This window comes from Nomia melanderi, chromosome 8, assembly GCF_051020985.1.
Source record: "Nomia melanderi isolate GNS246 chromosome 8, iyNomMela1, whole genome shotgun sequence".
NCBI classification, from domain to species: Eukaryota; Metazoa; Arthropoda; class Insecta; order Hymenoptera; family Halictidae; genus Nomia; species Nomia melanderi.
Genome location: NC_135006.1, coordinates 18,109,045 through 18,124,531, shown reverse-complemented (window position 1 = coordinate 18,124,531; position 15,487 = coordinate 18,109,045). Strand labels below are relative to the sequence as shown.

General features: G+C 43.2%; 1 protein-coding gene across 29 annotated transcripts in view; it reads right to left on the bottom strand.

The window, feature by feature from the left end:
• Window positions 1-15,487, bottom strand: part of mtd (TLD domain-containing protein mustard) — a 203,725-nt gene that overhangs the window by 10,760 nt on the left and 177,478 nt on the right. For 28 of the 29 annotated variants that reach the window (XM_076369879.1, XM_076369882.1, XM_076369873.1 and 25 more), the window contains 2 exons: window positions 580-861; window positions 135-304 (listed from right to left, as the gene is read on the bottom strand). In XM_076369879.1, the coding sequence (XP_076225994.1) occupies window positions 135-304; window positions 580-861 (452 nt within the window). Of the gene's footprint in view, window positions 1-134; window positions 305-579; window positions 862-12,519; window positions 13,418-15,487 lie in introns of those variants that run through there. The other variant, XM_031969702.2, reaches the window with a different exon arrangement.

Here is a 15,487-nt window from a genome sequence, read left to right as displayed (position 1 = left end):
ACCCTTAGTCAATCGTGTAATCACTTGACAAAATCTACATCAATTATTCCATATATAATTCTTTCCACAGACAGTTTCCTCGATTTTCATAGAATAAATTGTAGAAGCTAACGACCCAGAGACAAAATACTCACTCTCCAGCACCGATGGCAAGACTTTCATTGTTGCCCTTGATAAAGTACAAGTTGTCCCCAGTCCAGTTGAACGCCTGGAACCTGGGCGTGAACCTGAAGAGCAACGACTCGCCGGTCCCGTAGAAGTGGTCGCTCACGTGCAGGGCGCAGGAGGTTAACGCGCCGAACACCTGCAACCAGAGTAAATAATGATTCAGACTGTGAACGTCTATCCATTAACATGAAAGCACCAGCGAAACATTCGTGTCTTTAACCCTTTGCGGTTAGTTCATTCAATTCCAGCTTAATATAACTTAATTATGTTACCTTTAAATGGTACAATTGTGATACTACAAATAAATATAGAAAAAATTGTTGAAGGTAGAGGTTGCAATAAAATAGACTGCTAAGGGTTAAACTGGTGCAATTTCCATGGGAGTTACTGTACTGGCAACAATTGACTCACGTTGCCCTCGGTGTCCTCGATGACCAGCAGGATGGGACTCTCGATTTTGGCCATCTTCCTGTACATGCTGTTCAGACTGAAGCCGTGCTGGCTGGTGCTGAAGACCAGGGTCCACAGGTAGCCCTCCGCCCTGGCGGGCAAATGCCGGCACAGCTGTTCCCTGTGCTCGTCGCTGAGGATCTCTGTGTTGCCAACCAGGTCCGGCACGATCACTTCGTTGTCCAAGGAGACGGCGCTGTTCGCGTAGAGGGCTCGCCTGACTTCCTCGCTCATAGACAGTGCCTGGAAACGGTGACAACGGTCAGCGACTAGAATCCTTACGACTATCGAATCGTCACGGGAAACCACAGACATGGGGTCTAAGAGGTTATGGGTCCTGAGTTCATCGTCGTGAATGCTTGAACCTGTTACTGGACAATTTTCAATTTCGCTCTCGCATTCTCAATTTTCTGAGAGACACGTCGACTGCGAGGTGTCATCAAGTTACAAGCACCACCGAGTGCAGTCAGAAAATTGACCACGGCAACGATGCACTCAGCCACCTCGATCAACCGAACGATCGAGAAGTCCTCGATCGGATTTCTGTCGAAGGTACACAGACTAGAGGGTCGCTAGAAGGGATCCAGGGGCCTCTAAGCCTAGATCTAGATCTAAGACAGCTAATAGATAGACAGACACACGCTACAGTGTGGCATTCAAGTGTGGTGTTGTTCGTACGTCTGTCGCGATGTTCGTGTTCCTTTTAGTCCCCGGTTATCCTCGCGATCTTCCATATCAACGGCATCGAGCAATTATGCCTCTCGCGTTGAACCCCTGACCTTTCTTCCCGAACGAGTCAACACGCAGGATTACGCAAACGACTCGTCTCACAATGCAGCATTGTATGGGAAGCATCGATGGCTTCCTGATTATTATGAACGAGGGGCCGAACAAGAAAAAGATCTAAACCGGTTGTCTCGCATTTTTCGACGGAAACGTAGAACCGCGAGCGACTCTTACAAATGGAGGGGGGAACAGACTCGTGGTGATTTTAAATCGATTTCGACGAACCTGAATGTTATTTACTTGTAAGATAAACTCAACATTGATTGAATATTGGATCGATCGGATCAAGTGTCAGATTCTTTCGATCGATCTCGTCGAAATCTTCGGAACAAGAGCGAACGGAGGAATCGCTCGAGGTCTGGATCGATTTCGGAGAAATTTCGATTCCCCAGAAGCGGCCCGCTCGCTTTGTTCGGCGCGTCGTTAGCGGAAATTAATTACATGTTTATTGCGTTGTTATTCGACTCGATGGTGCGGATACTGCCGCGGTGAATCACGATCGCGCACCTGTCCTCGAGCGACAATTTCGCGTGGATCATCTTCCCGCGGGATTACTGGGTTACGGTTTTACATCTCATCCATTAGGATCGCGAGATTTGCATAATAGGAGGCGGGGATTTTCCTTTCGGAGAGCACGAGGCGTTTCGTTAATTAACTCGTCCGCTGGGTGCGTTTTACAGATCTCCCTTCGGTTGAGGGATCGTTGACGAAACTGAAGCAGAGCGGAGGATTCTACGATCATTAGAAGTAAACGATTGTATTGTTTAGTTTGATAATTACAATTCGGACAGTCGCTGCATCGTAAGTGAATCGAATTATTTGCGGAAGATAAAAGAAATCAAATCATTCGGTGAGGGGAATAAAATTTTCATCGGAAAATTCCGTTGTAATTCCACTGTCGTTCCTGATCGTTTACGACTGCGAGAAATAAAACAGAGAATTTATTATTCTCTTGACGATTGTTAACAACTAACGGGCCTATTAATCATAATCGCGTAATCAGCAACTTTGTGCGGCACTGATCAGGATCCTGCGGCGTAATTTCCATGAATGAAGGTTCCGATCGGTGGAAACTCGAGGATAATTCAAGGATTACACGTTTATTAATACCGTCGCGTAACTCCGAGGAATTCTGCTTTTTCCCCCCGTTTAGTTCCGCTCGAAAAACAGTTCATGAATCGCTCGGACGTCATCGAGATCGCTACTGACCAGCGCAACCGCGTATTTACATACCGATCTAATTCTGCTTACACCGAGGAACGTCGATGTATAATTATCGATAGGACTTCGCACAGAAGCGAAAGAATGCATAGAAGAAAACAGAATTCTGCTTCTCGCAGATCGTCTTTTCAAGTCCTAAGCTTTCACGAATTTCCTTTGGAATAAACAATATTATTTTTAGTTATTCAAGGATTTACTCGGTTTTCTAGGAAATTCCATAATATGTTGTACGATCATTTCAGAAGTCGAAACACTAATTTTCTCAATTTCTCTAATTTTCCCTTCTAAACTGAAGCCCATTGGCTTCTGAGTGACTCAATCGACAAGCAATTAACCCTTTACTCTCGGAGATACTTAGAAATAAATAAAAGCTTCAGCAGATGAAGCTGAATTATCCATCGATCGCTAAATTGAATACAGAAAAAGGAAAGTACGCACTGATCTCTTGCTGTTCGAGTGATTAAATCATTCGTCTACAACTCAGTCTTGCAAATATAGAAATTTCATCTCGAAATGTCGAAATGCAAAGGGTTACTATAAACGAAACGAGATTACCTCGGATAAAAGACACTGCGTTCAGCCGGCGTGACGGTTGACAAACAAGATTCACGGCGCGAGTATTAACGCCGAAAGAGCGAATCGCGGCTCGCCGATAGTTCCGCGGCCGATTACGCCTCGGCGAGAGGAGATCTCGCTTTCAATGGCGATTTCCCTTTCACGAGGGAAGATAAAACACGTTTACAAACAAGTGGCCGCGCCGGGTCCGTCCTGGTTGTTTACATCGCGGCGAGGTCGCGTTCGTTAAACCGATTTCTTCTCATTCGACTGCGAAGATGGATGCACCAGTAGTACTAGTAGTACTAATGCTAAATGTCACACCGAATTCGAGTGACATTTCTTACAGAAACGTGGACATTAATTTCTTTGGTGACGTATCGAACGAACCGAAGTTTGTTGGATATACGAGACATAAGAAAGATGGAGCAATTATTAACACATTCCGGCTAATTTTCAGAAAACTGAATTGTGATGGCAATTTTCATGAGGTCAATTTATATCACTATACATAGAAAAACTCAGATATCATATTGTTATGTGATATATTTTAAATAGATAATCAATTCGAATGAAATTTTATATTTTTTCAATGCTGCGGTAATTAGCAAAGTTGCATAGCTAAGTGTCTTTATATAAAGAGATTCCTCGTTGCCGGTACGCAATTATTAAGAAGAATCTTGATTTCTCAGTTTCTGGTTAATGGAGAAAACTGTTTCGAGTACACGGGAGTTTTGATGAGCGTTTACGTGGCAAAGTGTTCAACTGAAGGGGCAAGCGCGAGCACAGTTTGACGAAGTCGGAGAATCAGTAGAATGAGAAGAAGCTGGACAGACAGTCCAAGCGAAGGTCGAGGCGCGGCACTCTCAAAGTCCGTCGAATAGAACATGCAATACACGAAATGGAATTTCACTCATTTCGATCTTACTTTTAAACGTAGTGTCAGTGGATTGTTGAGATTGTTGTGATTTAAATAACTTCAAACGCAATGTAAATCGGACTAGTTTCATCGACTTTGAGGAAACGAACTTTTACCCTTTGCAATCGAGTGATTCTCAGTGATTATTTTATTTGATGTAACAAAATTGCAGTGTTATATGTAATAAGTTTTGTATAATGCATCGATACGTGAAATGTTTATATAGCTTTGTTTCTTAATTTATGTTTTCTCACTGGTTTCAAACAGTGTCGCCTGTCTCAGAAAGTGCTGAATATTTCTGGTGACCATTTCATTTGATATAACAAAATTGCAGAGTGTTGTATATAATATTGAGTTTTGTATAATGTTTCTTAATTTATTTATGGAAAGTATTCATCGGGAAGTGTCGAATATTTCTAGTGACGAGCTTAATTTTGTTAATTACAGCCAGTCGGTGAAACTAGTCGGATTTACATCGTGTTTGGACTGGCTTCAATTACAATTTCAACGATAACGGGTGCGACGTTTGAAAGGTAAGATTGAAATTAACAGCAAGCTAACAGCAATTCAACGAAACCGACGACGATTCGAACGGGCGCGAGGGAGTATCGTTGCACGTGTCCTCGAGGATCACGTCAGTTATCGGAAAACTTCCCTTGACCCGCGGCAACCCGGCCCCTTATCGGCAATCGCTTTCACGGCGACAGAATCGGCTTTTTATCCTCGCGACGCGTTCGCCGCCGCGAGAATCTTTAGCCTTTCGTGCATCGCTTATATTTCTCCGTGGCGAACGTGAATGGAAATAATTCAGCTGCGTGTAGAATTAAAGTTCAAAGTGCAAGTTCGATGGCGAACCTTGATACCAACGAAAGTTTAACAGTTCACCTTTACGACTTCGCTAATTGCACAACTGTGTTTTTAGCAATATCGTTCGCTAAAAAATATGTTTTACATTTAAATAATTATAATACTAATAAGATTATCGATTAAAAAAATAATTCAAGTTTCTCTGATACGAGCTTCGTTATATCGCCAATTGCACGATCCGGTTTTCTGATTTATAAATTATTTTTTCAGTTATTTCATTAATTCGAACGCAAGGCTTGTTGCCAGACGCTCGCAGGGAACAACATTATTATGTCACGCAGCCGCCGCTCAAGTGCAAAGATTGAATCATCCCACGGGACAAATTGTTTTCATTGGTTGATCACCGAGAGCCGATTTGAAATTCAGATTCACCGCTGCTGATCCTCTTTAATCGAGACGTCTCGGCGACGCGCGGCGAGATTTCAGTCCTCCGATCGTGGACACGCGATAACCGAGGTCGCGGCCACCGATCGAAACGGACGGGAATTAAAGGGAAAAAAAAGAAGCGGCGTCTAAACCGTCGTGTTTATCCGAACGCGAATGGTCGCCGCGGCTTTATCTCGCTCACTGACAAATTCAATTATTTCGTATGACGAAGAATTCGATATCACGGTTATATATATCGAGTTTTCTGCGAACCGGGAGGTTGTTGTTAAACAGCGTGATCTTTTGAAAACAGATTCCGACTAATCGCCGATTCCGGGCTTTTCGTGAGTAACGCGAGACTGTTTCTCATTGTCACGCTCGCCGAACGTAGATTGTACTATTGTTTTGCTGGAAGATCTCTTTCTTGTTTCTTTTGTTGTTGGAAATTTGGAAGTTGGAAGTTGGAGGCTGGGGGATGTAAAGGCTTGAATGTTTGGGATTTGGAGATTGGAGGCTTGGGCATTTAAAGGCTTGAAAATTTGAGAATTTGGAGATTGAAGGCTTGAAAATTTGAGAATTTGGACATTGAAGGCTTGAAAATTTGGGAATATGGAAATTGAAGGCTTGGGCATTTAAAGGCTTGAAAATTTAGGAATTTCCGTTTGAGAATTCAGAGCTTTGACAGTGAAAACATTTAACAATCAAAGAGTTCAGATTTAGAAATTTAAAGATTTCAAGCGTTTACACCAAACGTTCTCGAACTGTAAAACACAATAGACTACACTAAAAATCGAACGTTGCTAAACGAAAAATTCCAATTTTTTCCGGTAAACCACATGTAGCGTTTATTCGATCGAACCTCGGACAACACTTTACTCGATCATGCACTGCAGCGATGCGCGAAGTCCCCGTGTAAAACTGTCTCGCGTTACACGGGCTATCGTTACGGTCTAATCATCGTGTTACACAAGTGTTACCAGGAACTGACATTTACTGTCTCACCGAGAGCATGGACGAACTCTGTAAGAGGCAGCCGACCCTCCGCGAACAAGGATCCGTGAACATCGCGAGGACTTTCCTATTTCCATGTCGAGTCTCGATACATTCTTCGGAACCTCGCAATTACGATCGATTACCCTCGATGCACTTATCACTGTAGACTCGACATTTCACACGATACAGAAGATACTTGCAGTAATCGAAAAATTCTTATATTCCCCTCGAAACGAAATTGAGGAATTAACCAGTTAACTGTGTTTGACGAGTATACACGTCATCTTTAAATTATTAATGCTGCTAACTTTTTCAACGATGGATTATCTATTTTTTGAGACAAACATGTAATTCTTCGTTTCGCTTTAGTTATTCATTAGGATATATTTTAAGCGCATTTTGCCTGCATTTAACGAGTATACACTTCATTATTTGATTTATTGCGCGCACAACGAGAGATTTTTCAAACTAAATTCCACAACTGGTTAAGAAATTATTCCGAGGAACAAGAGCACGATAAGACCATTCGAATATTAAAACAAACGTAGCTAATTACTTTTACAACTGAAATATTTTCCCTCGCATTGGAACATTCCGAATTACCGTTCCCATCGGTAGAACTCGTATAGATCAAATTTCAATTACAGATAGAATTGGTACAGTTTATCAGTAGAACTACCAGACGAATCTAAAATGAAATCTAGAAATTATTCCGAGGAACAAGAGCACGATAATACCATTCGAATATTAAAACAAACTTAGCTAATTGCTTTTACAACTGAAATATTTTCCCTCGCATTGGAACATTCCAAATTTCTATTCCCATCCGTAGAACTCGTATAGATCAAATTTCTATTACAGATAGAATTAGTAGAGATGAAAAATAAGAGACGCTTCTCGGGACATCAGCGAGAAAAACTGATCTAGTAACACCGAGTGAATTGCAGACCGATTGGAATCCGAATAAAATGTCCATTTACTGCTCGATAGATCTAGTATATTATAGATCCGACCGGTCCGGCGAAACGTTCGTCGCCGACTGAAGGATCCGAGACGATCGCGGAGGTCCGCGATCGAGAAACAGGGATTAAAACGGAAAGATAAGGACTTCCTAACCCTTCTCGCGGGTTCGAGAGCCGAGCATGCAGAATTCCGCCGGGTATTTCGAGGGACTCGGCCTCGAGGGTATTATTCTCGATCGCGGCCTTCGCCGGAAGCTCGCCGGCCGCCGATGACACGATAATAAGTCGCGGGAAGCGGCTTCCGAAGGCTCGTTCTCTCGCTTTTTCACTCGGGAACGTAAAACCCGCGTCCTTAATTTCGAATTCCATGGAAACGCAGGGGAACCGCAGGCAATTGGACGGGGAACCGAGCAACTCGGAACACTATTTTCTTTCTGCGATTCGCGAATACTTGGGAAAATACCGTGCCTTTGGAAAATGGTGAACTAGATTTTCGTTTCACTTGAAACTGTGCAAGTCTTTGCAGGGAACTGTGTTTTGTCAGAAATTGCAGTTTATTTTACGTTATTAACCAGTTAACTGTGGAATTTAGTTGAGAAAACAGCGTGTACTCGTCGAACGCAGGACGAATACGTGGAGTATATTTTAATGAAATATCAAAGCGAAACAAAGAATTACATGTGTATGTGAAAAAATAAAGAATTCATCAATGAAATACTTAACGTCTAACTACACAACAGATGATATTTTTTTAAATGAACTCAGAGAGATCACCAGTAAATTGAGAAACAAAGCTTTGTCAATATTGCACGCGTCGATGCGTTATACACGGTTCAATATTAAATATCAAATCAAGTGGTGACTGAGAAGGGTTAAATACTGGGAAAGAGAAGCATCTCGTTTTGAGGATCTTCAATTTCGCTTTGAAATTAAGAGTAACTGTCCCTTAGTGTAGTAGATTTGATGTCCTTTGGTACTTTAAAATTTGAATCCATAAATATTGAAATTATATCTATAAAATAAGTCTATAAAAATTGAAATTTTCGTTGAGATTAGAGGTCCCGAGGATTTCCTGCCTCGTTTTAGAGTTAGTGGAAACTGAAGTTCTCCGGAAATTAACTATTTCTTAGTGGTTCCAAACTGAAACTTCTAAGTGACAATGATAATCATAGTCTAGAAATATGAATATTTATTCATTCAGACACAGAAGCATATTAGAATCTTTTCGAATCGAGATTCGACGAATCTCTCGCGGAAATGATGCAAGGAAGGTGCCACCAGTGCCAAGAGCAACAGGAGTAACTACATCTAGCCTTCGTTTATTTGCCAACCGTTGCTTTCAGTCATTTGGAACATCGGCTGTGCGTAATCCGCAGTGTTCAATTACGATTACGAGGAACTTAATCGCCTCGCCATCTGCGTTTCGCTGCTCGATGGTCAGCCGGCTGCTCCAACTTTTCCATCGGATGGAAATCAATCAAAACAACGGATCAAGACGCATCCGAGATGAGTGACGTATGCAAATCAGGGATTTACGAGGTGGCAAACACTCCGCGGTACAACAGAACCGCATTAACATTCGCAATCTATTACCGAACCCGCGAACTCGACGAGGCGCCACGTGAGTTACAGCTAAGCACTTCGATTTAATTGCGACGTTAATTGAACGAGTGTCTGGAAGAATGTGTGTCACATTGGAGGAAACGTCGCTGGCTGGCAGAGCGGTTCATCGCTCGGTGCTTCAACTGCCGACGTGAAATTTCCTTGAGGTTTCACAATGTGGAGGTTCGAACGTTTAACCCTTTGAACTCCGTAGGCTCCAATATTATAATCAAAGAAACTACCTCAAAATTATCAGATCTTCCACATATTCAAATTTCGTACTGAAAAGGGGAATAAGATCGAAGGAATGTTACAGCATTTTTCATTTTCACTAGATACCATAAAAATTGGTTGCTGATAGATTGCAAAACCATCTGGAGTGCTAAGGGTTAAAAGATTAAGAATTTGAAGCTTCGAAGGTTCGAAAAATCCAGAATTTTAACAGCTGAACAGCCGAAAATTGAAGAATTTCAAATTCGATAAATTTCGAATTCGAATAAACGAATTTCGAGAACAGCGAAACGATTCCATTCGCCGACCAGTGGAAAATTGGTCGCGAGGAAGTCTCTAAAAGGCTTCGACTAGAATCGATCCGGCGATTCAAGGAGATCGGGAAATCGAACGCGAGACCATGTTCGTCGAGCGTTGACTGTTTCGACGTAAAAGTTTCTCTAAACAACTCGAGACTATTTATTATTAGACTGCGAATGTTTACATTATTCGTATCGAGTAGAAACCTGTGCCGTAACGAACTACTCGTCAGCTCCTCTAATTTCGCTCACCTGTTCAACAATCGATCGAACGGTAGTTTCGACGCGTCCAGAAAGAGCTCCCGGTTTCTCGGCTTCTTTTCGAGCGAACACTGTTTCGACGAATCGTCCGGACTTTTCACGAATTTCCCCGCACGCTTAATTTTAACCGCGGTCCCGCGGCGGCTGCCAAATGCTCGTCGGAAACAACCGTTCCACGATATATGCCATTAGCTGTCGGTCGAGCGGTGATTAATGCCGCCACGTGAACAACACTGTGATTTATATTTAAAGAACCCGCTCGGTGTATCGGCCAGCCTCGTTTGTCCATATTAGATGACGATGGAACCAATGGAACGTTCCGAGAATTGGGAACATTGACACAGTGATATTGTTCTTGGAACGAACGGGGAAACTTGGGGAAACTTTGGGAAACAAATACCGAAGAGACGCCTACGATTCATCCCCTGAGTTACCGTGACAATCTCAAAGGGGATGGAAATTAGTGAGAAATAAAAATTCAGAAACTACAGCTTTAACACTAGGTTAGGAATATTATTTTGTAAATGTTTACAGTTTCTACAATTTAAATAAACGATCATCAATTCTTTTAGGAATAATAGAATCAAGTGTACTTGTATTAACACAAAACATTCAAGTAAAATAGTTCTGTCTCTTAATTTATAGAAGATAATCATCTCTCAATTTCGTCTGTCTAGTTAGAAAGTGCATTTCTAACAAAATACTTCCGAATTAAAGGACAGAATCTGAGAATTAACAATTCACTACCCACCATAATCTCGAAAGGGGATGAGAATTCATAGAAACAACCCTTCACCGGCTAAAGTAACATTTGTTTGTCTGTAGACGAATATTTCTCAGCGTGAATCCTACATGGAAAGTAAGTAAGCGACGTTCGTTGGTCGAATTCGGTGGACAAATTTTCGCGAGCCTAACTGGACGCCGCGGGAGAGGGGGTTAATGCATTTCACATCGTTCCGTTGCGTAATTGAAGCACGCGCGTGCGTGCTCGTCGGAGAACGGGTGGTATCTCGCGGCGAGCGCAGTCAGATTTTGTGAAAGGTGGACCTAGGCGCGGCCAAGGACCGGTCGCAGAGTAAACAACCGAGCGATGGTATTTTTCTAGTCCCGATATATCCCTCTCACACGAGTACGCGCGCCTGTGAGCGTCCACACGCGCGACTGTGCAGATACACGCGCGTATTCCGCATGAATAATTTTACGAGTGATATGTTTACGATCAATAGGCGCCGTATTTTACGGACGGACGGACGAATTCGATACAATGTCAGGGAAGAAATCGAGTGTAAACACACACTGCTGCATACGTGGCTTCGGAAACGAATTCGCGTTATTAACCCCTTGATGTACTATCTACTTTCGCCAGGAAGCTCATGCACCATTTTACTATCGACGATTTGGAAGAAATGCAACGAAACTGTTCGTCCTACAAGTGGAGATTTTATTTATGATTTGGAACGAACGAATTTCATTTGAGGATTCAATTACTTAATTGGGTGGCTCGTTTCGTTTCGTTAATGTAGAACTTATACGAGACTGTTTATGTCGAACGCGGACAATGCAATTAATGTTTCGTCAGAAACTCGTGTGTATTTATAGATTAATCAATTATGTATCTGTCAAGTTAGAACTGCCTCGAATGTTCGTGTCACTTTGGGATTTGCCGATGAACGATAAAATAATGGAAACGATACGGAGTAAGATAATTAAATAAGAAAAGGTGAATCAATTTGTGAACAGGTGATCGATTTAATTTTATGTAATGGAATTGAATTTGCCTCTTATATTTTATAGAATAAAAGAGGATAAGGGTTGAGATGAATTTTGGGGTGTCCAAGTGGCACCCTAGTTGCCGAGAACTTAAACATACTTTTCATAATTCCGGTGTTAGCGTTCATTAAAAATGAAACAACCAGCTCCGTTTGCGTCAAAGACGTTATCGGCGAACAATCATCTGCATAATATGCATAATTTCAGTTCCATGAATAATAATTCCGTATCGCCGGCCTAGGATCGAGCGAACCGCCTTCTTATTCTCGAAGAAATTCGAAAAGCAAAAATTCTGGTTTCCATCGTTTCGAACTTCAAAACAATTCAGACAACAAAATTCCTCGGAGGACCCGCCTCCTCTCGTCGTTTAAACGGACTCTGACGTCTTCCAGAGAGAATTTACATAACCGCGTTTCAAACGCACTTTTACTTCTCATTCACGCTACTCGGAACTCATTGTACCGTTCCACCGAAATTAAAATCAAACGACCGAAGATACAATAAAACGCAACCAAACAAATGACGATGCGACACGGTCGATGTCGTCGAGACTCGCGATATTCTATCGTCGCTACAAAGAGTCTTGCGTAACGCGATATTTTATTAAAACAAACATACTTTTGTAATCTCGACGACGCTAAATGTTGACGCATGCACGTGTAACGGTTCCAATTAATTGATCGTTAATATTGGCGTCTGATTTCAATGTCACGCGAGCAGAGAGTTAACTAGTCTATCGATATAAACACTGATCAATTCCTTTTTAGTAAATTTATGTTATTTAACCCTTTGCACTCGGGAGGTGAGTCACCAGTTGGTTTGATACAGTAAAATTATAAAATTTGATGTTTAAAGAGTGTCGAATATTTCTAGTGAAGAACTTTCGAGTGCAAAGGGTTAATAAGAAAATAATCCAGAAAAACGTGAGCCACAATTATTAATCATTCCATCATCCCTTAATTCTAAAACTTATTATTCTACTTATTTAACACCGTTCTCGAGAAGCTCAGAACGGCACGGTCGCGGGGATAAAAATCGGAAACCGGAGAACAATCGGCAGATCCTTTACCTTCGTCCTTTGTTTCAGGAACTTGGATAGCTTGGCGATGGGGTTGGGGATCTTTGGCTTCGGCATTTTGACTAGATTCGTACACGAAACTTTCCCTTATCAGTCTTTATCTCTCCTCGTTCGTTCCCCCTCGGTCTCTGTCACTCCGGCACTCGCGTGAAAACCACTTTTACATCATGCGTTTCGTCGCTCACGAATCTCTCCGGCCGAGACTTTCTAGAAGCTAGACGCCAACTCCGAACGGGTGGCGTGTGGCGTGCAATGTCGCTCGAAGTTTCGCGTGCCGAGCACACGACACTTGGCACTAGATGAGATAGGCTCACCCCTTCCCGGCGTTGGATCGTTGCGAAATGTAACAGTTCGATATAGAGACACTACACGTTAACCCTTCTGGGTCCAGAATATCTTTCGGATACCAGGAAACCGTGCAGCGTCATTTGTTATTAACGAACGTGAGAACTACAGATGCCTTTCATTTGAAAAACTGGTCAGTCGTTTAATTACATTAATGGGAATAAAATGTTCAGCTCTAATTTCAAGTGAAATATCCTCCACCGGACCACAAACCGAATAGAATAGAATCAGGTAGCACTGTTCGCGAAGCTCCGATCGCGAGTATCGATCACCGAAGTAAAAAAGAAACGAGAGAAAGGGTTGGAAATTGAAACACGTTCACTCGGATGTCGCGGTCTCGTTCGGAGTGCGCCTGCTGTCCGATAGACTGGAGTCTCCGGCGCGAGAGACGATGATTTTAGAGGAACGTGTAAAAAATGATGGCAAGACGAAAGACGGTTCGACTAGGTTTGTTTTGATTCCGGGCGGATCGATCGCCGCGGGGCGTGTGCAACACTTCACTTCGCCGAGGACTGAAGCAACACTGGATGCGACCGCGGTTACGGGGTGAGTATAATAGAGGCGGAGGCGGGGCGAGAGGGAAAGGGGGTAGGGCGTTCGAGAGCAATCGGGGCATCGCGCAGCCAGGAGCGCGCAGCACGTGCTAACCGGCCCGGCGAGCCGTGAACGACAGCGTGCGTCCTGTCGCATCTCGCCTTGTCGCCTCCTCTGAGCGTTGTCACCGCCTGGTTTTTGGAGGTCTGCCCGGTGCGACCAGTATAGACGACGCAGGGGGAGGGGTTAGGCATCTTCCGAATCGTTTTTGACGCGTGTCTCATCGGGATGATTGGTTTCGATCTTTTTTTGGAGGAGACGTTCGCCGAGCTGACGATTGATTGTTGATTATCGCCGTTGACTAGATGTTGCCTCGGATCGTTCGTTGAAGGAATTTTTGGCACGAGGTTTCTCTATTGTTCGTGTTTCATTCTAACTCTTGCCGTTCACTTTTCGCTTTTGTATCTTCAATTTTCCATATTTCTGTCTGTTGTCTACTCTTCATTCTTCTGCTTGCCATCTTTCGTTTCTTTGATTCGTAGTTTCATTCTAACTTTTTTCATCATCTCAGTTTCCACTTTTTCACGCCGTCTCGCCTTCAAGGGGAGTTTCCCGGCGAACGTTCGAGGATCTCGCGGTTCTGCGACGTGCAGAATGCATCGTGCACACGGTCACGTCCGCCCAGAACGCAACGAGCGTTGCCGGCTACTGTAAACGCGATAGCTGTCGCTCGATTGTCACGGTCCGTTAATTGGTCACGGTTAATACGCGAGAAGAAAAAAGGAAAGGTTCCGTGTTCTCTTTCCTTCGAGGCGAGTGTCGAGTACGAGAATCGACACGGGAGCGTGGGTTGATGTCGCTAAATTAATAAATCGTGGCCCAAAATTTCGATCGACTTTGTCTATAAGAAAACGCGAAAGTGTTACCGAACGAATGGATTCGATAATTTACTAAAATCAATAAAAGAATACGACGGTTTCGGTGGTTCTAGCGGAGAAGAAAAAATGCGCGTGAAAAAGAAATATACAGAAGGCACGATAAGAACAATAAAAAATCAGAAAGCGGCATCGGCCTCCGAATCATTTAGAGAACAATATTGTGTACGAGAGATCAACATGTGGTCGCAAGTATCTCGTGTCGAAGATAAAGAGAACGGCATGGTTTTTACCGTTACGTGGCAAAATACAGATAATTTCCTGGCACAAACTTTCCATGCAGTCCACGTGCACCAAACGAGGAACCGGCAGCACGAGGTATTTAAAGCCCCGGATCAAAGTGGACCCGGGCATCGGCGGATCGTTAATCTCGTAATAACGCCCGGCTCGAGTCACAATGGAATAATCGTACAGTGGATTTAGGATCGACCGGAAGGTTCGATACCTGAGCCGCGCTCGAAATTTTCCAATTCCTTGCCGTGGAAATATTTTACGGTTCCGATAGGGGAGAGGCTATCTTGTTTGACCTTTATCATCGCCGAACGGCTGGTCCGTACTTCCCGTAAACCGCGATGATCTTTTGTGTACATTGGGATAAGCCCCGGAACATACACGGTATCGTAAATGATTATTGCCGCCGGCGAATGGAAGGCTTACGCTCCGAGCGGCACGAATTATTGCGTCGAACGGCAAGATATTGCGAGAAGTAGGTTTAGGGTGAGTGCCCACTTGGGAACAAGTATCGAGGCTCGCGTGCTGTATCCACATGGGACAAACTTTCCAGATTTACGACCGGTGTCCGCTTAGGGGAAAGTTTCTGGGTTTACACCCCGACTAGGGACGTGAAACACGTTTCGAGTATTATGCTGCGTACCCACGTGACAGAAAATTTCGAGGTTACATCGCGTACAAATTTTATATTACAAAGCGTATTCGAACGAGAAGAATGTTACTTCTTTACTTTGTCTATAGCAAACGTATAATTGGAATTCAATCGTCTAATAATGATAATTATAACGATTCTTAGTAACCTAAAGCTGTATCCGCACGATGATTGCGAGCACATCTTCCATCCAAGTAAATAATTCTTTACCTTACGCTGTATCCACTTGATAACCTAGCATTAAGCCACGTATTCAGCGCAC